Consider the following 22,776-nt stretch of genomic DNA (forward strand, 5'->3'; position numbering starts at 1 on the left):
TGTGTAAGTAGTTAGCCTGAAGTGCCCACGGAGCCTGAGCTTTGATCCATGCGGCAGTAACTTCTTTTTCATCTGATGGTGGGGATAGTAGTGCATATTGACCGGACTGTCTTGCTCTTTCTGGCAATGCCCCTTCCTTCTTTCACCATCAAGCGTAGGACAGACATAGTGATATCGAAGGAGTCGACGCCGTCACCGGAAATCACCATTGTATGTCAGCTTTAGGCGTCTTCTCTGTCAGCAGAGCAGCTAGGACGGTCCGATTCATGCTCTTGATGATGTAGTGGGAAATTGGCTGTGACCTCGGTCGAGCTTGGTCTCTGGCCGTTTGTTTGTTTGCCTGTCTATCTGTCTGCGAAGTGCCTAACTCGACTCATGTGGCGGTGATACTCGCTTTCGAAGCGGGATATAAAAGGGGTAGCGTCTCCTTTCCATCGTTGTTTGCCAGTTGCTGCAATCCATTAGAACACAAGTAGAAGAACTTACTACCTTTCATCATTTCCAACTCGGATCGGCACTCTGAATTTCAAAAAAACAAACACTCCAATACCAGACTCCTTTACAAACCCTATCCCGGAAATCAAAGACAGAGAACACCACCAAGCACTACAACATGTGAGCAAGTCTTCTCATGGATATAAACTCATGACACTGATATCGTGAGCACTAGGACTTCCCACCGATCTGCACTTATACAGGACCAACCTGTGAATGCCGGGGGAACACAGAAGTATTGCTGCAACTGTAATGATTACAGTTACTTCAACCAGAATCGTTATGGGGATTGGGTCTGTGAAGGTTGTGGTCATTATAAAGCTGGATGCTGTTGATGAAGAATGCCGGCCCAGCTACGCTCATATTATGGTCGATGGTGGCGGAGGGAGGCCTGATATATCGCCAGTCGCTCGTTTGGACTTTCTCCTATTCGGCGATGGGTAGGCCTGGGTTGATATCAGTCATTCATTTGAACTTTTTCTTGTCATATGTGGAATTAGTTGGTTTGCTTTGGTCTTTCCCCTTTTCTTAGCAACGAGTAGGCCTGCTCGATGCCTGTCATTCATTCAGGGTTTCTCCTTTTCGGTCGCTTAGATAAAAACTTTAGAATAGAAATGAAAGTCGACTTTCCAATATACCATGAGAAGAAGATGACTGAGTCTGTAGAACTCATCCAGCCGGTGTCGGTGAATGATTAATCTCGATATTCTGATGTACAAATCTATAAACTTGTAAGTTTTGGTAACTGAATTTCCACCAACGCCTTTGATGCTTGCTCTCTGGGTATCATTAATATGCCTGGCTGAAATCCGACCCTTCCTAAACCAATAATCATCTCATCTCCACACCGTCTTGCCCATCAACCGGAACCGGGGCAAGCCCATGCCGCGCGCGGACTACGTTCACGATATCGCCCATGCGATAGAAACTCTCGTTGAGGTCGTGTTTCACGCAGGGTGACCTCCGTATCGGGAATAACCAGTCGATAGGGTTGTTTCCCATAACTTCTTTCCAATTTTCCCAATATCCCAGGTCCCATGGGTTCTCGCTGGCCTCGGTCCTGAGGATAGCAAAGGTTCGATGCGCAAGTTCATCCCTCGCCTCGCGTCCCAGGCTGGGGAATTCACACGGTTCATCGTACCGGTGCTATTGGCCTGCTGGTTTGTGGAATAGGAAGTGCCCGGCCTCGGTAGCGGATAGTTGATCACATGGTAGCTGTCCGTACCTTGGCTTCCGCGAGGTATCCGTACTGCCAACTGATAGACCTTGGTACGGTATCCCAGCAGGTCCACGTTGGTCATGTTGAGCAGGACGTAGCGAAGAGATGTCACCGTCATCATGAAGGTGAATAAACCGAAAAAGCCTCCGAGTCCCAGTGCGCCCACCAAGAAGCCATCCACTCCGTCGCCGCTACTGATCTTTTTCTTGAGACTGGAACCGGCGGCACCCAGAACAATGCCGCAATAGCAAGCTGTGTATGCGGTGAACTGAACGAAGAACTTGAACGCTGAACAACGTGTTAGCCAAATGTTTCGCCCATCGCCAGAAGCTGCGCGGGCAACCTACAATTCTCGCCCACCATACCCCCGGCCCAAGGGCAATAGTGATCCATTCGCAGCACGCAGCGATTCAGCTCACTGCTATGATGCGCACGATCCGGTTTCCAATTACAGCACTCGGAGCACCACTTGGGACGACCATCGGTTTCGCAAATGAATACGTCTTTGGTATAGAACTGTTCGAGACCGGGGCTATCGGGATTGTCATCTGGTGCCATCCCACCGTACGGCTGGCCCTCGAGATCGTCTGCGCGACGGGTGCTGTCACTCGCCTCCTTGCTGTTCCTCCGCGACACGGCTAGTGAGCCGAGCGGTACCAATCCAGGGTCGGTGTTGATGGTGACAATGGTGCGCAAGTAGGTCGCAATCATGAGGAACATGAACAGGAAATATAGCACGAGGACGGCGACAGCGCTGCCATGTTGTTGTCGGTCGTGGATCAGGAAGTCGGCTAGAGAAGGGCGCGGTCAGAAAACGGCGATGGGCGCGGCAAGTTGAGGGAAGAAGAAGACAAGACCTACCACAGACACGGGCTACCGTCACATAGGTCGCATACCCGACGGCGGCGGCGAGAAACAATGGTATTATGCGCGTAACCCACCGCGAACCGGCCTTTGTGCTTTCGAAAGTCATGGCCACCAGCTCATCGCATCCGAGGGCAGGCAAGCTGCAAGTTCGTGTGAGACGTCAAGTGAGGTGCGGCATCTGGGCGACAGGCGTATATAACATTATGATTGATTACATGGTTTGAGCGGCGCATGAGGGCAAATTACGATTGCGACGCTGTTTGCTGACCAGGTTCCGGTTAGCTGCAGGTCTGCTGAGCCAGCAGCGCAACCACCCCCTGCTAGGACTTTCTTCTTGGGCTGTGACGCCTGTGACTGGCCTGTGGACGCCCCGATTTACCCGAAGCCCAGGCCAGCGACCCCCCACTGCTAATATCCTGTACCGCCCGTCGTGCTGCACGGCTCCTTTCTTTTCCTCTTTTCACTTGAATCCTCCATCCCTTGTCCATGTCCTCAACTCCACCGTCACGGCAGTTTACTACATTACATGCATACATTGCTGCCGGGTAAGAACATCATCTATCGAGAGATACATGCTGTTCACTCCTGCTCAGTCACGCCTGCTTCACATGCAAACGCGTCTGACCATGTTGTTTCTGCAGGTCGCCGCTTAAGCTGCATCGCTGGATCAGAATGGGCCGTCATTCGCTTTTTCCCACTGCCAGACGCGCAACCAATTACTCAGGAATGCCAAGTCCCCTTCATTGGCTGGACCAGACCATTAATCTCTTGGAGCGAACTTAGATCCCGTATGGAAGGAGACCTTCTTGCTTATCCCTACGCTTCAGATCCAATGAGGTGTTGCGCACTGTCTCTTGAGGTTTCACATAGATGATGGCTGAGGACCTGTTAGAGCCGCATGTTATACGAACGTCTTACAGAGCTTTCCTGACCGGAAAACACGATACCTACTACTAGAACTTCCGCATGCGGCCCGATCAGCTGTGATGTTGGCCTACGTTATACCTTTCCTCGCAAACATCACAGCATGGAAGTTCCAGGTAGTGTGCTCGCCCGTGCGGCTGATATGTGCCTCGTTACAGTGAATTATGATGCCCTTTTCAGCTTGTGGCGTTCCAGGATTTGATGGCTCTCAAGTCGGCCCATTGAATCCTTCAGGGCAACTTGGTCACTTACAGACCAAAGTCCCAGAGCCCTGCCCATAGGGATATATCTACTCACTATGGCATGTCACTGCAGGGAAATAGAACCCCCAGGCTGTAAAAAGAAGCATTTGGACCAGGGTCATCGCTGATAAAGGTTGACCAGGTGAGCTCTGAGCACTCTACATGAACTTCTCGCAGCCGTATTAACCTCTGCCCTATTTCAGAAGTGTGCTGTGAATACCAGGCTCTCTTTCTGTACGCGTCTTTGCGGCTCAAATGATTCACTCAGAGTGTTGAGGCTCTGCAATCAAGCGAGCCGTCTATATAAGAGCTCACATTCGTCCTCATGGATTCGTAGTAGTTTCTAGGCCAACCCTACAAGAGAATTGAGACTGATCGGTGTGTATACCTCCCTTTTGCACTTTGACGGTCCACGTATAGGTGCAAATCGCTCCGAGTTCTCGTTGTCCAGCCTAGCATTCGAAATATAATCCCTCCGAAACATATTCCTCTCCTTATTGGGCATTGCCATTCAGTGACGCACCTTGAATCTATTGAATCTCTGATGCCACAGTTCATGTTGCGATTTGTTGTTGGCTGTTACAGCATTTCCCCGACTATTCCAGCGAGTTGCCCAAATCAGCGGTACACAATACAAAGAATGAAAAACGCCTGTCAGACCTTTACTGGAGCGGTGTCCTCTTGTCTGAACTCTTGGCACTTCTTACACAGCCGTATCCTGAGTCACGTGTGCAAACACATGCGGTTTCGATCTGAACAATGACACAAGACTTCCCCAAGCGGCTCTGCTACTTTGATTTGATTCGTACGAACCCGTCACTCCTTGCCTGATGATGGTGCCCCGATCAAGCTGATGACTTACAGTAATAGTCCGGGGCCACCCTAAGTCAGATGAACAACCCTCGGTGAGGGAGTCGGGCGATGTGCACTGCCGGCCCAACGCCTAGAATTAAGGCTGCAGTCAGGCCAACCCTTACATACGACACCAAGTTTGCGATGTGTTGCGGCTCTGCGGAAGCCGCATGGATCCCTGCAGCCACGTTGTCATTTGCTGGGCTCGGGATGCATCTTTTAGGCCGGCAGATTGTCAATTGGAAGCTTAAACCTTTTCTACGAAGCCAAGTCGGTCAAACTATGAGGCATGACTTCTTGCAGCATACCTGCAAGCATCTGTTTGGCTCCATCTTCCACGCAAACGGGCTGGCCTGGCATCTGCGCCACAAGCATATTGGCCGTACTCCGACTGCTGCAATCACATAATGACTCAGCTCGATTTTGCAACGGCTTATATGACGAGACGAATATATTGACCAACGGAGCGGTGAGCGGAACACGGCTGTGCTTGGGATGCCCGGGGATTTATGGCCAACAGCATGGGTGATGCTGTATGGACGTCCCGTTTGTATATGGCGAGAACAACCGCGCTTTGATAAACCGGGTTTACTGACCGAAAACGATAGGTCTTTAGATCTCTGGCTCTCCTACTTGGGCACGATGCTGGGGTTGCCTCCAGTCTGGTTGGCGAGTCTTGATTCGAAGTCTAAGCCTTCACGATGGAGTCTCATCATGCTCTCAGTCGCCTCAACTGATGGTAGGTAATAGCTGCTTGCCACACCGAAAAATGATATCTCGACAGGCAAGGGGCCATGACGATACTGTCCCTTGATCTCTAAGGAAAGCCCTGTTGGATCTCTGAGGAAATGTATAAGTTAGTGATGTTTCTCGAAATTTATATCATCAAACAAACAACTACAGTCTCATCAATTCAGCGCTTTCTCGAATTGAAAACTCAACATCTTATACTACACTGATATCTTCTTCTACCTGACTTTCTACTCCTCACACGACAAACAGCAAATATGGGGAAGACCGTTTTGCTTTGGTACTGTGTAAGCAAACTTCCCTTGTTGACCTCACTACCATGCTTCTTTTCTAATATACTTGCAGTGCTATTGCCAGGATGGTCCCATGCTCGTGGAAGCCAACCCTTGCTGTGCCAGCTGTGGCTATCAACGCTGCGACAACTGTACGCTCGAGAAGGGGAAGAAGAGTTCGAGGGGTTGAAAGCTTCACTTGAGACCTGAGAATTGAGCTTGAGCCTAAGAAAACACACCTGCCTTCGGGGGTTTGGTACTGGTTCGAGCAAAACCTGGAGCACCCATACCATATCACCCTCGGAGGCACCCGCATCGACACTCAACGCCGCCGCCGGCTTCGCCTAACCAGACAAACGACAACATTCTGCTTCCATTTTACTCTTGTTGTTTATACTTTCACATGTCTTTCGCTTTCATTTCCTTTTAGACTTTCATTGTTATTTCCATGTTGCCCCCAGCGTGCTGCGGGAAGGCTTCATTCACATCGACAGGAATCATTGGGTTCACAGGACCAAATCCACGACTTTTGCATGGCAATAGAGGATAAAGAAAGGATCGATTTAGACACGGGATCACTTGTACTGATGTGGTTGTAGACGGCTGCTTCTTGTACAGATAGTTTCTTTGGTCTGGTGTATGGATAGACTGTCTCGATTCCCTTTGCATTGCCCTTTACATGTATTAGTTCTGGGATGGGATGAGATATGCTTGGCCATTTCTCTCGGAAGGTTGATTTTGGTTGGATTGGGATCGCTATAGACTTTGTTCTTTTTCGAGTCATTCGTTATATTCAAACTGTCGCCCCTTATTTTGAGGCTTCCCCTCCTCTAGTGCGATATGTCGCAATGCGCCGCAAAGCCACAGATCGTGCTGTGTGATATATGAAATCATGATATCCAATCACGTCTTACAGATCCGACTGCTCGGCTGTACGGTAGTACAGGCCGACATATATGTCGTGCATCTTTCAGCCGCCTCTCTCCATGTGTACCAAGCTCGGTGGCCTGAGGCCATTTGACGTGCCCAGAGTGTACCAGCACTAAGCAAGCCCACGGATCTATCTAAATGCCACCACACTCAACCATCAGCAGACAGATGCTTTCTAGATACTAATAATGATATCCCGCAGCAGATTCCATTGTTCCGTTTTGACAACTTGCGACAAGTACATCAAGACATAATTTTGTAGTGTAGCATGCGTACCTCGTATATGGGCAAGTCATGACGTAGCATCCCAACCCATCCAGGCAATTCACCTGTCAGCCGCATTTCGACTCTCAACACAGGGCGAACACCACATGGCCACCCGGAGCCGCTATTCCTCTTTGCCCGGCCGCATTAATAATTCGAGCCATTGAGGTTCCTAAGTGCGAAGTCACGGAAAGAATATTCGACCGCCTCTTGGTCTAGTGGCCACGAAGGCTCGCATTCGCAGCTCCTATATACCCCACTATCAGCTTACACGACTTGATTCTTTGCGCAAACCTCGCGATCTCAAGGCGAAACAGCTGCCGACATTGATCGCTTCAACTTTGGGGCATTGGGGCACGAGGCACATTTTCAATATGAGGGAGTATATAAGTCAAGCTTTGCCGGCCGGGCGGAAAATGCGACCACATGATACATCAAACAACAGCCCGATAGGAAGTCAGAACCATCGTTTTACTCCATATGAAATCCAGCCATACACACTATATCACTTTCAAATAGGTCCTGCGCCAATATGCCAGAAAACAGAGCCGCCTACCTTATGGGCGAAAAGGTTCGACCCCTGGCCGTCAAGCCGGCCCCCTACACTCCCCCGGGCCCCAACCAGATCCTCGTCCGCGTCGCGGCGGTCGCCGTAAATCCCATCGAGTACATCAAGCAGGACCTTGGCGGCCTCCTATACGGCTGGGTCAAGTGCCCGCATGTGCTCGGCTCCGACGTCGCTGGCACTGTCGTCGAGGTTGGCGGGTCCGAAGAGGCGACAGGGAGGTTCCGCCCCGGCGACCGCGTCGTCGGCCAGGCCCTGGGCTCTGAGAAGAAGTTCAACAACTCCACCATGGGTGCCTTCCAGCATTATGTTTTGTTGCAGACCAATATGGTGTCCCCGATCCCGGACGGCTTGTCGTTCGAGAAAGCCGCGGTATTGCCCCTCGCCCTCTCTACCGCAAGCTGCGGCCTCTTCCAAAGAGACCAGTTGGCACTGCGGCATCCCGTTGCCATCGCCGATACCGCCGCCGACGACAAGAAGGCCGAAAAGGAGACATTGATTATCTGGGGCGGATCGACCAGCGTCGGCTGCAACGCGATCCAGCTCGCTTGCGCCGCGGGCTACGAGATCGTGACCACGTGCTCGCCGCGCAACTTCGACCTGGTCAAGTCGCTCGGCGCGGCGGCGGCTTTCGACTACCGCGACGCGAACGCGGCTGTCTCCGAAATTGTGCAATTCTGTAAGAACAAGAAAGTGGTGGGCGCGCTGTCGATGGGCGGCGACGCGGGCCGCGGCTGTGTCGAAGTCTTGCGGCAACTTCCCAAGGGGGTGGAAGCTGCCGTTTTCTGTCACGGGTCTCGTACGCGACCCCCGAGAACAAGGACGCCGGGCTCCCCGCGCGCATCTGGTGTATGTTGTCGTTCTCGGTCTGGCTGTGGGTCAAGAGCGTGCGGCACGGCATCCGCTCTAACGTCGTCGTCGGCACCACCCTCGAGGGGAACGAGGTGAGCAAGGCCATCTACGAGGATTTCCTGCCGCGGGCTTTGGCGTCGGGGCAGTTCGTGGCGGCGCCCCAGCCAGAGATTGTGGGAAAGGGGCTGGAGTTTGTCCAGACGGCTTTGGATACACTAAGAAAGGGTGTTTCGGCGAAAAAGCTGGTCGTAGAAATATGATGCGATAACCGACGGTTTTCTCGTAAGGGCGTAGTAATCAAATGACTACAGGAAATTATACCCGAATAGATACCTTGGCCGATATACATGTCGGCGGCATGATACACGGTATTCAAGCCGCCCTTCGTAGCCACGATACCTATATCTTAAAGATCAAATAACCAAGTTTCGTAGGTTGGCAAACCTAGCCTCGTGGTGGATTGTTTGCCACCGGCGGGACGCTTACACCATTTATGTAGCACTCATACCGGAAGCCGAACAGAGTAAGCGATGCAGCACACGCAACTGCAGTAGCAGGCGGAAAACTCGTCGACGTGTTGATCGTGATATTGGTCCTGAGTGGAATAGAGGTTAGCCCGCTTAATAGCCAGCGAACACGTTCGCCTGCCTTTTCTTCCACCCGGAAACCAAGCAGAAAATGAACGAGCTCACAAATGATCTCCTTCCTCCTCGGCCCCCTCACAAGCCAGTGTACTCCGTATGTCGAGCAGCATCTCGTTCTCCCGGAAGCGGATCTCGCTCTTGTTGTCGCTACGGAAATGCCAAGCATATTCCAGGTGGCCGTCGTAGTCCATGCCGTCGCTGCCCTGGCAGTACGTCGAGACGCCCGTGACGGAGCTGCGCGCGTCGAACCAGATGGTGTTGGCGCCGCCGCCGATGGTGTTCCAGCGGCCGTTAGTCAGATCCCAGTTAGGCGTTCGAGTGGCGAGGTCTACGCACTTGGGTGCGGGCTCTGCGTCGTCGTCGTCGACATTGTCCCCGTCGCCGCGATCCGGGTTGGGATGTCCAGGGAGTGATGTGGCGAGTGATAAGGTAAAAGAGACGGCGAGAAGCAAGGCTGGTAGATACGGGTTATACATCGTTCCATCTTTAGCGGAACATTCGCTCCAGGCGGTTACAAGGTCGTTCTTGCATGTGGGAGCTCGTGAAGGGGGCTAGATAGATCGTGCCAGGTGGCTGAAGCTGCAAGGCAGGGCCAACCTGGACAGGGCCTCCTATCTCACAATTACATCTACATGGAAACAGTGACCAACGTGTAGCCAGGATTACAGTTTGACTCGCTCCGAGATACGATGCTCCAATTTGAGGTGGTGCATACATAGCAAAGGCGGCTAAATGGCATGCCGGCAGTTGGACAGGCAGATCGTTGCCCGTTATGTCAAGTCCGGTAGTTTGCCTGATCATCTGGAAGAAGTCCTTAGCAATGTTTGTTGATTTTTACACTACTCTTGTTTTGCTAATTCGAGTTGGCCTTTTACCCCTTTTCATTCAAAAAGGCCCGGTGGCAGGACACAGTCGGCCACCATGTCCTCCAGTTGCTCCATGACCCAGGCAGGGTCACCGTTGCTTGACTTAATTACTGCCATGATGTCGGCAGATTGGCCCTCTTTCAAAGTGGATATATATTCTGCAACCACTGCTCGCAGCCCAGCTACTTCCCTCGCGTCAGCTGAGAGCGCCTTGGCGTTGCGGTAGAACACCAGCGCATTCTTGAGGAATTGGGCCGCGTTGGCAGCGGCTGACTGGTGTGACCATGGCGGGTATTGCAGGTTGTGCAATTGCAGCGAACAGTCGCCTCGCATCATGTGACTTGTAGATTTCTCGTCATTATCAATGCCTTGTATCTCGGAAGCCATCTTCAGACTTTTGATGCTTTCTGTCAATGCATTCCAGCGCAGAATTGCCAATGACTGGGCATCTGTGTATTGTACCTCGGCCAGTGCTGAACTGAAAGAAATCAGAGAGCGAGCATTATCAACAAGAGCTTCATGGGAAGCCTCGAGTTTGAGCTCCGGGATCGCGAACACCGTGTCCCGTTCGGTCTTGTATGTGGCCGCATCGAGGTTACCAGATCTGTACCCAACTTCGAGTAATGCAGAAGAGAAGACGGCCTTTGTGAGAGCAATTTCTGGAAGTTTCTCAAGCTGGTCTTGCGAGAGGACTTGCAGTTTGGACAAAATCTCCTTCGACCGTTCCTCGGCCCCCTGAAGCCACTCTGGGCTCAAGCTTTCTGAAGAAGCGCTGCGGACATTGCAGAACGTCGTTAGGGTTCTGAGCTGCACTAGCAGTGTATCGATGACAGTCTCGTGGGTGACCGGCTCAATCACCGTAACATCCTGGTACTCTTCACCAGAAGCTTCCTGTTCCGTCGAAGACTCGGCACCAGCAGGCGCTGTGCTTGCTTCTTGTGGCTGCTGTGCAGCCAGTTTTTGCTGTGCAAGAGACTCCTGCAGTCGCATTTCCTGAATGCCTAAGCACCTTTGCTGTAGATCCATCGCTTCTTGGAGAGCCTTGAAGGCTTCTTCGTCAGAAACATCATCGTCGTTGGCAATTTCCTCGGCAATGCTGGTCAAGATCTGAGAAGTATTGAACAGGGTATCGGCGTTGTTGGCATCGACGTTTAGAGCGTAGCGATGCGCCTCCAGGCCCCTTTGCAGCCAATCGAGCGAGGTCTCATTCAGCTCGTTTAGGAGGGCAGGATGTTCGGCAACCTCAAGGAATATGCGAGCCTTGTTGTAGGCCAGATCCAGGTCCTGGGGAAACGCCTTCAGGCCTTGATCATAGGTGTCGATGGCGCGTTGGAAGAACCTCATCGACTTGGCAGCGTCACCGGCACGCCACTTTCCAGCAGCCTCTTCGTGTTCGCTGGCAGCATCCTCAAAGTCACTCGCAGTTTCAAGCTTCCGCTCCTTTTTCGGCTTTGGCTTGGCTTCTTTGAGATGATCCTTGTGATTGCGACGAGCCATGACGAGAAGCTGGCAAGGCAAACTGTGGCAGACGGTTCAAGTTGTACTGTGGTAGGTGGCTATTCCAGCAAGTAGGCACCTTACGATGAATAGCAGCTGCTGTGCGTGCCTTAAAATCTCCAGTCTGATCGGGTCCTTCAGCCTACAGAGTTTGAAGATTTCTTGTGGTGGTTAACGACCGAGTGAGTGGTCTGTGCGCTTGCTTTCCCATCACCCAACCCGAGCCAAGCGAACCCAATTGTCAGTCAGTTTGGTCATCATTGATTCTTTTGCCATTCTCGGCCAATTATCAAATCTCTCGCTTCGGTGCTGGTACTAACTGAGTTTTGATCGAGTCTCCCAATACCATACGGATCTTCTGGACAGACACAATCTATTCGTCGATAGATATGCAATTAATGAGTAGTGACGTTACTTAGTTTACATACTCAGGAAGACCATGCAGAGAGAAACTACCCCGCATTCCGAGGATTGATCCCGATAAGCCAAGTAGAGAGAATAGCTCCAGAATAGCCCCTCACTTGTATCAAGTCTCCACGCAAATGCCACTCAAGATGTGCTCAGAGGCCCCAACTGACTTGTGTCAGCGGGTGGTGAGCTGACGGCACACACGGGTTGTCAGACATGGCAGCTCGCGAACTTCTGCAACGGTTATGATCTGAAGCTCTCGGGGTTTAATTGTCCCCTAGCGTGTCTCTTTTTGCCCAATGCCGCCATGCGTCTATCCGTTCCAGCATGCCTTGGGCAATGGATACGATGTGGACTCTCGCTTGTCTCGTCCTGTCGGTTTGCGGGTGACATAGCATTACTGAGAATTACATAAGGGTCAGTTCGTTCGGCTCATACTCTAGGACCGCAACCTTAAGTATTGAAGAAGATGGGTTGATTCGCAATGTCTCCTCGGTTTGGGGTTCGCCAGCCTTGTTCACGTTACACTTGATATCCCTTCTCTTCACTCTTGACCTGATTTGCTTTCTTCATCCCGCTACTGACGACCAAAATGGCTGCTCAAAGCAATGTACCGCCCTTGTTGGACCTCACCATCGATAACATCACCCCTAACACTAATCGAATCAACTCGCAATGCAAGGACCAGAGGCTCACCTACCTGATGTCTCGTCTCGTGACACATCTCCATGATTTTGCCCGCGAGACGAGACTCAGCAGCGAGGAATGGATGGCAGCATTGAACTTCCTTGTTGGCTGCGGGCAGATCAGCAATGACGTTCGCCATGTAAGTTTATCAGATTTGAACCTCGTGGTAAACACCCGCCGCTTGGGTCTCTCTACTCTATGTCATACGAAGCCCCAGTCATACGAAGCCCCAGAGTCTAATTGGATATTCTGTCAACTAGGAGTTCATCCTACTCTCCGATGTCCTCGGCCTTTCCCTCCTTGTCGACAGCATCAACCACCCCAAGCCGCCCGCGTCGACCGAGGGCTCGGTCCTGGGCCCCTTCCACACCCACGACGCGCCGACCCTGCCCAACGGCTGCGAAATGTCATCGGATCCCGAAGGTGAACCTCTGCTCTGCATCTGCACCGTGAAAGACATCACGGGCAAGCCTGTCCGCGACGTCAAGATCGACATTTGGGAGACGGACAGCAGTGGCCACTACGACGTACAGCACGCGGGACGCGACGAGAAGGGACCCAGCGAGCGTTGCGTCATGCTCAGCGACGAAGAGGGCCTCTTCTGGTTCAAGGGTATTAAACCCGTCAGCTACCCCATTCCCCACGACGGACCCGTGGGAAAGCTGCTCGAAAAGCTGGGACGCCATTGCTGGAGACCAGCGCATCTGCATTTTATGTTTGAGAAAGACGGGTGGGATCATTTGGTCACGTAAGTTTTGTCCGCACACACCTTCCCCCGGCCCCCGGCCCAAGAAAAGAACGGAGTACAGAAATGGAAGAGACTAATACAAGGGGTTTGGGGAATTAGTGCGCTTTACATGCGAGGCGACCCATACGAGAGCTCCGATGCCGTTTTCGGCGTCAAGCAGAGCCTGATCGTGGATCTCGACAAGGCCGATAAGGCGACGGCGGAGAAGTACGGTGTTAAGGAGGGCAGCTGGCTCTTAAAGCACGACTTTGTGCTTGTGACAAAGCAGGAAACGGATGACCTGAAAGACAAGAATGCCATGGAGGCATTGGAAAAGCTGGGACTCCGAATGAAGCTGGTTGATCACCTGCCTATACCTGAGCTGGACTAAGGTCTCTCTACCCCATAAGGGCTGACGGAATATGGGAGGATTCTAGCGCATTCGATTTTATGTACGGTGCATGTGCTACGATGTCGTCTTTGTCGATGATAGCCGACCCGAACAGACTGCGCACGGCTCATTGTTGGACTAACAAGCGACTGGTGGTATAGTCTGTCGTATTCGCAAAAGAGAAGTATATACCTGTTCAAAGCTCTTGCTTCCCCATTGCACGACAATCAGCCTTCAGTATATTGCTCCACCAGAACTCAGCTCCAATACAACTTGAATTAGGTAATGGTTGTATAAGCTGGTGACAGTCCTATGTTGCACGATGCATCGTCTTCGAATCGTATCAGTAGCCCTGTGAAGGCCGGGATAGCGCCGGTGCTCTAATGCATGTTTGCTCGTACATAGGTGGCGCTGATAACGCGGGCGCAGCCATACATAGATCGTCCGAGAGGTGGTTGAACATATATCTTGGCAGCTTGCTTCTTGCACGTTTGACAGGTCGAGACAGGGTCAAGAGGCCCATACTACCTGCAGAGATCCAAGACATTGAACGGCTGGGCGTTGGCAAGCAAGGTGGGGGATTATCAGATAATGCTTATTAGTAATGCAGGTGGTTCTAGCGTTGCATGCATGCTGACAATCATATCACACACTCCTTTGCCGCATCGACCGTCGACTCGATACGGAATGCTCTCAACTTGACGCCGGAAGACTAAACGTGTCAATCAATATCAACCTTCGACATCCAAACGCGGCAATCGGAGCGGCTCGGTCACGATGGGACGGCTAAAAGGATCCGGCTAAGCGGATATCGCAGATCAATCTGCAAGGCTATCTCCGCTAGTCGGCTTTACTAATGCCAACTTCCAGCAACTTACGTGATGTTGGACGTTGGTGGTGGTGGGTGGCATAGATCAGATTCAGTCTCCTCCTGCCTCCCACTCTACCACAGAAACTCCATACCGGAGTGGCGCCACCCCATACATTGTGGGATTGTCCGGACAATGGTGGAAGCAGGTACCTCGATTACTGCGTTGTTGAGGGGATAATACATGCTGCCTCACCTATTTTGGGCTCGGATGGGGGTACAGCCCAGAGTAGATCCAGAATTAAACTGGCCAGAAACTGACTTCACAAAGCAGCATCGCGTCATCAACGCCAAGCTAGTTCCTGAGCACGCCATCATGGCTCAAGCATGGCCAATTGATTCCGCTCTCCCCAATTGCCCATGGTGGCACTATGGGGTACGAAGAAAAAAAACTGTCACTTTGCGTAAGAGTCCGATTCATGAGAAGACGAAAAAAGCCGCTGCTACTGAATGTGGATGGATACATTTGTAATATAGTATCAGGTGAATGGACCCCTCCGTAGCCGGTACTCTGCCAGTTTAAGTGAAGGGAGAAACCGTTCCGAAGTGACCTTACTTTGTGATCTCCTTGTCCTTCTTCTCTTTTCTTCGATAGTTCCCATCCGTCTAATAGTCAAGTGTGTTTGTTGCCTTCCTGTTCTCGTTGCGACTGCATATCTCTCAAACCACACATATTCAAGATGGCCAACCCTCCCCATGGCGGTATCCTTAAGGATTTGCTGGCGCGCGACGCTCCCCGGCAAAGTGAGCTGGCCGAGGAAGCCGAGAAGCTTCCCGCCATCACTTTGACAGAGAGACAGCTTTGCGATCTTGAGTTGATCCTCAATGGCGGTTTCTCTCCCCTGGAAGGTAAGTTCCAGTGCCCTGGCCGTTGGCAGCATCCCACTTCAATTCGATGGCGGGGTAATAATTGATGATTACTGCCCCGCCATCGCGACAACAAGATCGCCGGCCACTGCCTGAACGGAGGACCCGGAACATAGACTTACCTGGTACCAATTATAGGTTTCATGAACGAGGCCGACTACAATGGGTATGTGACACTTTGTGTTTCCCGAATGAGCGCTTTTCGCTGACAAGAACCGCAACAGAGTCGTAAAGGAGAACCGCCTCGCCAGCGGCCTTCTCTTCTCTATGCCCATCACTCTCGACGTGTCGCAAGCGATCATCGACGAAGCTGGCCTCAAGGCCGGCGCGCGCATTACGCTGCGCGATCTCCGAGACGACCGCAACTTGGCCATCCTCACCGTAGAGGATGTCTACAAGCCTGACAAGTGAGCATACCCGAGTCGTCAGGACGTTGACTGTGGCGCTTGTATAATACACATACTGATGCGAACAACAGGGCTCTGGAGGCCAAGGAGGTTTTCGGTGGCGACGAGGAGCACCCCGCCGTCTCGTACCTTTACAAGACCGCCCAAGAGTTCTACGTCGGTGGAAAGCTTGAGGCCATCAACCGTCTTCAGCACTACGATTTCGTCGATCTCCGATGTAAGACTAATTCCCTCCCTCAACCAACGGCACTTGCCGCGTGCTGCGGAATACAGTTCTGACAGAAACCGCCCCGCAGACACACCCGCAGAGCTGAGGTTACACTTCGACAAGCTCGGCTGGACCCGAGTCGTCGCTTTCCAGACCAGAAACCCCATGCACCGCGCTCACCGTGAACTGACTGTCCGCGCCGCCCGGTCGCACGGCGCCAACGTCTTGATCCACCCCGTTGTGGGCTTGACCAAGCCCGGTGATATCGACCACTTCACCCGTGTCCGTGTTTACAAGGCTCTTCTGCCTCGATACCCCAACGGCATGGGTGTTCTGGGTCTTTTGCCCCTGGCTATGCGTATGGGTGGCCCGCGTGAGGCCATCTGGCACGCCATTATCCGCAAGAACCACGGTGCCACCCACTTCATTGTTGGCCGTGACCACGCCGGACCCGGTAAGAACAGCAAGGGCGTTGACTTCTACGGCCCCTACGACGCGCAGTACGCTGTCGAGAAGTACCGCGAGGAGCTCGGCATCGAGGTCGTCCCCTTCCAGATGATGACCTACCTGCCCGACAGCGACGAGTATGCCCCCGTCGACACAATCCCCAAGGAGACCCGCACCCTCAACATCTCCGGCACCGAGCTGCGCTCGCGCCTCCGAAGCGGCCGTGACATCCCTGAGTGGTTCTCCTACCCTGAGGTCGTCAAGGTGCTGCGCGAGTCGCACCCGCCGCGCTCGCAGCAGGGTTTCACCGTCTTCCTGACGGGCTACCAGAACAGCGGCAAGGACGCCATCGCCCGCGCCCTGCAGGTGACACTGAACCAGCAAGGTGGCCGTTCGGTCTCTCTGCTCCTGGGCGAGACTGTCCGCCACGAGCTCTCTTCCGAGCTCGGCTTCAGCCGCGAGGACCGCAGCAAGAACATCCAGCGCATTGCCTTCGTCGCCGGCGAGCTGACCCGCTCGGGATCCGCCGTCATCGCGGCCCCCATCGCTCCCCTACGAGGACGACCGCAAGAGCGCTCGTGAGCTCGTCGAGAAGTTCGGCGACTTCTACCTCGTGCACGTCGCAACCCCGCTCGAGTACTGCGAGAAGACGGACAAGCGTGGCATCTACAAGAAGGCTCGCGCCGGCGAGGTCAAGGGCTTCACCGGCGTCGACGACCCGTACGAGGCCCCCGCCAAGCCCGACCTGGTCGTCGACTTCGAGAAGCAGACCGTGCGCGCCGCCGTGCACGAGATCGTGCTGATGCTCGAGAGCCGTGGTCTCCTGGACCGTTTGTAGATTTAGAAAGAGAGGGAAAGAGAGTACAGCGTTATCTTCGTTTTCATAAAGAAAGAGATCTAGAACGCCATCTGTTACACACCATCTATTTACTGTAGTGGGTGCGACAGGATTGCGCGGGAAAAACCAGGATGGTTTCGGGTTTCGATTAACGGCATGCGATGATTTATAAACTTATCGGATATATAACGTGCCTGGGTGTTATTTACCAACATTACCTAGACTACGCGATACAGTGGTCGTTCTCAACGAACGAGCTTTACCGCAACGTTAAGCAGACTCTATAGAGGCTACGTTGTCGGGACTCGGAAGTATAGATGACGAAAAAGAAGAACAAATTCGAAAAAGAAATGCGTGTATCAATAAGAAAAGCTACGATGTGTGTCCTGTGATATTGTCTTGTTTCGGGTTTTAGAGAAAACCAGCAATGATGCCCTAACACGCGGTCGCCCAGCCCAGCTGCTGCACATCTAGGCCAGGCCAGCGCATCGTTTTTCTTTCTTTTCCGTGTGATACGAACCGAGAAGACGGGCCACCCACACCTTATCCCCTTACACCTTACACGCTACACTGATACGAGTCGGACTTGGAACTGTTTGGCTATTGTTGTTACTGTGCAGAAGGGAGGTTGCATGCGGTGAGTATGGGTTTCCATGTATCGCTGCCCGCCCTCGACTTTTAGCAGCCGATTTCCAGCTCGCCTTATCATGACGTCGGAACCCAAAGTGTTACGAGCGAACACATTGGTATCCTGACCATGACCAGTTCAAACATTAAATACAGCTCCCGAGCCGATGGCAGACATTTGCTTCCGTGAGCAAACAAGCCACGCATATGAATTCCTTAGAGACTATCCAATGGTCTGGCTCCTACTAGATAACGGTTGGTCGGTTGGGTTTCCTTACTTTATTTTTGGGCATGGTAGCAAGCAAGCAAGCGATTCGCTCATGGGCCATGCCACCAGTAATGCCACCACGGTTCAGCCTTGGGCAGGGCTCTCTAGGTTAGGGGAGCCGAGCCGGATGGATGCGCCAAAGACCAACGGTATGTAAATAAGAGCATCATGGGGCGGGTATCGAGGAACTCTGATGCCTGCTGCAATTGCGGTGAGGGGGGCGGGTACTGGATACCAAAGGAGACCTTGCTATTCTGGGAAGCTTGGGCGGCCATTGGGTGGGCCACGAGCCGGTGAGTGACTGGCGAGGGTGATATCCTGGGTGGGAGTGACATGCGCTTGGGCTGTGGTTGGGAGATCTGCCTTAGTGGGGAGAGAGGAACCATATGCACTCCTGACACTGTGGATGACCAGAGTTCGGCATGGAAGGAAAGGAGAAGATGGAATGTTTCCATGGCCAGAGCTGAAATCTCCCATGGACAAAGAAAGATCCATCCGTCGGGCTGTCAGGGGCTGTGCTGAGACGGGACTGGCGATGGGCGGTCAGCGTTTTCGAGAACAGACACCTAACAAAAACCTACTACTGCCCAGGCTGGCGGGGATAGGCATGCTGCAAAGTTGAGTAGAATCGTGAGCTGAAGCCGGATGAAAGTCAATCTTGGGCCCACGAGGAATCTCTGTGCCCCAGAGAAGTATGACATAGCTACAGTACATGCCGATGATTCAGATTCAGAGGCATTGTTGCCGTTTCAACAAAGACACGCGGTTTATACCAGAGTATTCAACTCTAGAGATGGGGATTGTTGCAAAACCCCGCGGGTTTGACTGACTTGCACACAGTGCATCATCACTCCCCCTTCAGGTGCCAGGCTTCCCCGCTAACAGAGAGAGCCTCTTTTGAATGCTCTCCCACCGACAAAGGAGAAAAAAAGGCTACGGTCCGCTGTAGCACGGCGTCCACCCCCCTTCTTCTACCAGGTTAGGCCCAGTAAAACAGACCGACCCTTGTTCTTCGCTGGGTTTCTGCGATGCTCGCTGGGATCCATCGAATCATATTCAATTGTGTTGGCCATCACAGCTCGCTTGCAGCCGCCGAACAGCTCACACACGTTCACTCCCAGGTTGGCGACAGACTGACTCCTCGTCTCGGCTCTTTTTGGTTCGAGGTGCAGCAGTCGATTGTCTCCTCATTCTCGTTTTTCCAATTCTACATAGCAATCAATCAAGCAACCACTTCCGAGATACCAATCCCATACGTGTGTATAGAGAGAGACAGAGAGAGCGAACAATCGAGTCATCCTCACAAGCGGAACAATCGACGTAATTTATCCACTTACTTCTCAACGGGCGGGCACCGACTCCCACGCACGCACACACACACACACACACACACAGCCAATCCAACCCCAGCTTTTCATTGCCGCAAGACACTTTGCATACCAACAACTACTTCTGTCCCATCGGGCCCAGCTGGGCTCTTATGGTTTCGGTTCCTAAACCTACTCGCCTGCTCAGCTCGCGATATAGATAAAAACCCCACGATTTAATCCACCATGGGCGCAACTTCTGGAGATGATATGGTGTCGGGCAGCTCCTTGACCGCCAGCGCACTGACTGCCAGCGACGACAAGTCCCGAACCGAACACCGCCGCTCGCGCAGCAAGATGGAGCGGCCCCGAGACCGAGATAAGGACGGCCACCGCTCGTCGCTGCACAAGTCCAAGTCCTCGCGAAGTTCCAAACTCGTGGACGGCGAGTCAAATGTCACCTCCACATCCCATCGCCGCCACCGCAGCTCGCGGGAGAAAGAGGGTCGGGACCGGGACCGAGACCGGGACGAGAAAGATCGGGACCGCGAAAGGGACAAGGATAGAGAACGAGAGCGACGAGAGCGTCATCGGGATCTGGCAAAGAAGAATGCATCTATGAGCGACCTGGTCCCGGAGATGAACAGGACCGGGAGCAGAGTCTCCGCCTACCCGACCTTCAGCAAAGTACATAGCAGGGAGTGTGTCAACAGCCGCGAGGACGTCTCCGCCACGGGCAAGAGGGCCGATGACCCCTACACACCTGAGCCAACGGATCTGGGATCTGGTGAGAGACAGAGATCCAAGTCGGTAGAGAACCTGCATCGAAGGACGAGCACAAGGAAAGATGGCAGACCGCCTAGCCCGCCCGAGACAGACATGTCGAGTGAGAAGCGGAGAAGCTATAACTCCACACCTCGATCCATGGACCTGCCCGAGAGGCCGGCATCAAGGACTTCTGGCGGCGTGTCCCGGTCAGGATCCAAGAGAGATGACAAGTCGAAGCTGTCTAGGACGTCTAGCCAGGCTACTTACAAATCACCAACCACCAGGTTGCAGCCCGGGTTTGAAGCCGATGACGAATATTCGATATTGAGCGACGACAAAACGGCGGGGGGCCAGGTCTGCCGCTACCTCTGTTCCTCCAAAGCGGACTGCCTCGAAGCGTGACAGGAAATTTGAGGCTCTGGACGCCGAAGACTCGCCCGCATCCGTGCAAGACTCTTCGCCCAGAACGCCAACGGCAACACCGCAATTCCCGCCTCCCAATTACCTGCCCAGTGAGAAGCGCTCTTATACCCCCAAGTATCCCGACGTGGAACGCCCAACACCGTCAGCGACACCAATGACGGACTTCGGGCCTCCGCCACCTCCGCCGCCTCCCCCGCCGCCCTTGGACATCCAAGAGGTGCCCAGAATAGACTACTTGCTGCAGAATGGTGGCCTCCAACAGCCAATATCTAAACACTTTCTTTCGGTTTTGCCTCGGCAGTATGGCATGAGAATGTCGAACCCTCCTCTGGTTGGGCCTGATGTGCTATTCACCCCCTTTTTCAATCTCTTGGACCAGTACCAAAACGTCATCCACAAGCAGGGCTCAGTGGCAGTGGCCACGGGCCACAAGTCTGTGGCAAGGCGTCTGCTTGACCGTCTGGAGGATGTCTTCTCACGGGATCTTCCCGAAGAAGGCTGCAGCTGCGTCATGTGCGATAGGACACCCAATGAGCACCGTGGGTTAGGCTGGGGCGAGGTCTTGGAGCGGGTCGGAGGGCGTGTCGAGTTGCCCCAATGGCCACCCTTCGATTTTGCTATGTTGGGGGCGAACGGTGTAGAGAAATTGGGTGACTTGCCCCCTCGATCGTCGTCGCCTGTGCAGCTCGATCCCGACATCGCCGAAGAATTCAGGGAACACTACTTGCGACAGTCCAAGAAGGTCAGGTCCGCAGTCGACAAGTGGATGGACTCGAATGCTGAAGACGCACCACCGCCTCAAGAAATGGACGATGAAACACTCGAGTTTGCAATCCTGACAAGCCTTGAAGAGGAGGAACGACCGTATTTCAACGCTTTGCTGCTAGGGGCACGAGAATTGGCCCCGTCAGTCCGGGCGCCCACTCCCAATCCTCGCAAACCCCGCGTTGATTTCATCGTGAAGTGCGGCTTGTCCCTTCAGCGTTTGTATCGCCTGCCGCAGGTGCCCCGCGATGCGGAGACTGCCATGTATCTCGTCAAGAACCCGTTCCATCACGATCTTCTTGTTACCATTGTCGACATCAACCCGCAAGAATGGGAGATCCTAACCTCCGGACGCTTCGATGGATTCCTTTGGTCTGGTGTAGATAACGACGATGGCACTACCCCCCACAGCAGACAACCCAGGTTCCCGTGGTGGAACACCCGCCAATGGCCTGTTCTCGCCTCCACCCTCGCGCGGCAACATGGGATCTGGCATGGGATACCGGCCATCGTCCGGAATGAGCAACTCACGCAACACGACACCTTTTTCGGGCGTGTACAGCCGTGGTGCCACTCCTGCTTCCTTCATTTCTCTTTCGTCCTCTGCTGCCCCCGGGTACAGCCGGCAAGCTGTGTCCCACGACGAGGAAGTCGAGATGGCAGTGCTTGCCGAGGTGGAGCGCGAGATATACCAAGGCATGGAGCAGTTGGAGGATGCCTTTGAGAAGCTACACCGTCGCGCCGAGATGGTGCGCAACGCTCTCCGGCAGCGCAGCGCGGGGCTCACTATGAGCATGCAGAACAGGAAGGGCGCGAACGGGATCGACGTCTTGCCCGAGTTGAGCGGCGACAGTACGCGGGACGGCTACGCTCGACCCAACTGGGCCAACGGAGACGAGGAGTCGGAGAGCGATTGGAATGACGACTCAGAGAGTTTAGCGCCTGATGACAGTGCCTCCAACATAAGCAGTTCGAGGCACCGCAGGCCCAAGAGGAGGACGGAGCGCCGGACGCCAGCACCTATCGACGAGGAGGACGAGGAGTAATGATTTTCATCGTTGACGAGGAGGAATTTACTTTTTCGGCTTCGAGTTTCGCGTTGAGGGGAGAGGGGCATTGAGCCCCCAAATCAGCGAGCAAGTTGCTTGAACCAGGAGGAGAATGCGGGGCCTATGCGAGGGTAGTTGTCATCTGGGTCAGAAATGAAAGTGGAAAATATGATGGTTTGGCATTGAGCTCGACTGATCATGGACTGGTACGTCGTTGGCGAATACCCTCATCAGTCTGGTTTCGCCTTTTGATTGATGCATTTGCATAGTCATGGAGTTCTTCCCATTCTATATTCGATTATTGCTTTTTGGTGTTATCTCTTTTATTATCCACTTACTACTCATGTTGTCTTGTTTTTGCCATGCGTCTGCTGTAGGCAGCTAGCTGATTATGATGATGATGATGATGAGTTCAAGAGCAGGCGAGCGACTTTCTGTGGTTTCCGGGAAGCTTGTGGTTTCTTGAATAGCTAGCTGGCTGA

General features: G+C 53.2%; 7 protein-coding genes across 7 annotated transcripts; 4 read left to right on the plus strand and 3 right to left on the minus strand.

The window, feature by feature from the left end:
• Window positions 1-1,326: 1,326 nt before the first annotated feature.
• Window positions 1,327-2,687, minus strand: PG998_012681 (uncharacterized protein; the record flags this gene model as incomplete). The annotated part of the gene is made up of 4 exons (XM_066879497.1): window positions 1,327-1,596; window positions 1,623-2,002; window positions 2,062-2,505; window positions 2,576-2,687. The coding sequence occupies 4 exons, from the start codon at window positions 2,685-2,687 to the stop codon at window positions 1,327-1,329; spliced, it is 1,206 nt and encodes a 401-aa protein (XP_066725881.1).
• Window positions 2,688-7,347: 4,660 nt separating this feature from the next.
• PG998_012682 (oxidoreductase) lies at window positions 7,348-8,492 on the plus strand (the record flags this gene model as incomplete). The annotated part of the gene is made up of 2 exons (XM_066879498.1): window positions 7,348-8,148; window positions 8,202-8,492. The coding sequence occupies 2 exons, from the start codon at window positions 7,348-7,350 to the stop codon at window positions 8,490-8,492; spliced, it is 1,092 nt and encodes a 363-aa protein (XP_066725882.1).
• A 428-nt stretch (window positions 8,493-8,920) lies between these two features.
• On the minus strand, window positions 8,921-9,352 carry PG998_012683 (uncharacterized protein; the record flags this gene model as incomplete). The annotated part of the gene is made up of 1 exon (XM_066879499.1): window positions 8,921-9,352. One exon carries the CDS (start codon window positions 9,350-9,352, stop codon window positions 8,921-8,923), a length of 432 nt encoding a protein of 143 aa, XP_066725883.1.
• A 405-nt stretch (window positions 9,353-9,757) lies between these two features.
• PG998_012684 (uncharacterized protein) lies at window positions 9,758-11,239 on the minus strand (the record flags this gene model as incomplete). Its single annotated transcript, XM_066879500.1, has 1 exon — window positions 9,758-11,239. The coding sequence occupies one exon, from the start codon at window positions 11,237-11,239 to the stop codon at window positions 9,758-9,760; it is 1,482 nt and encodes a 493-aa protein (XP_066725884.1).
• Window positions 11,240-12,239: 1,000 nt separating this feature from the next.
• On the plus strand, window positions 12,240-13,452 carry PG998_012685 (dioxygenase; the record flags this gene model as incomplete). The annotated part of the gene is made up of 3 exons (XM_066879501.1): window positions 12,240-12,473; window positions 12,595-13,082; window positions 13,182-13,452. 3 exons carry the CDS (start codon window positions 12,240-12,242, stop codon window positions 13,450-13,452), a joined length of 993 nt encoding a protein of 330 aa, XP_066725885.1.
• Window positions 13,453-15,000: 1,548 nt separating this feature from the next.
• PG998_012686 (sulfate adenylyltransferase) lies at window positions 15,001-17,087 on the plus strand (the record flags this gene model as incomplete). Its single annotated transcript, XM_066879502.1, has 6 exons — window positions 15,001-15,169; window positions 15,326-15,353; window positions 15,412-15,594; window positions 15,666-15,811; window positions 15,891-16,777; window positions 16,809-17,087. The coding sequence occupies 6 exons, from the start codon at window positions 15,001-15,003 to the stop codon at window positions 17,085-17,087; spliced, it is 1,692 nt and encodes a 563-aa protein (XP_066725886.1).
• Window positions 17,088-19,535: 2,448 nt separating this feature from the next.
• On the plus strand, window positions 19,536-22,291 carry PG998_012687 (uncharacterized protein; the record flags this gene model as incomplete). The annotated part of the gene is made up of 3 exons (XM_066879503.1): window positions 19,536-20,411; window positions 20,455-21,622; window positions 21,660-22,291. 3 exons carry the CDS (start codon window positions 19,536-19,538, stop codon window positions 22,289-22,291), a joined length of 2,676 nt encoding a protein of 891 aa, XP_066725887.1.
• Between the last annotated feature and the right edge of the window lie 485 nt (window positions 22,292-22,776).

This window comes from Apiospora kogelbergensis, assembly GCF_038363985.1.
Source record: "Apiospora kogelbergensis strain CBS 113332 chromosome Unknown utg000008l_segment0_segment0, whole genome shotgun sequence".
Taxonomy (NCBI): domain Eukaryota; kingdom Fungi; phylum Ascomycota; class Sordariomycetes; order Amphisphaeriales; family Apiosporaceae; genus Apiospora; species Apiospora kogelbergensis.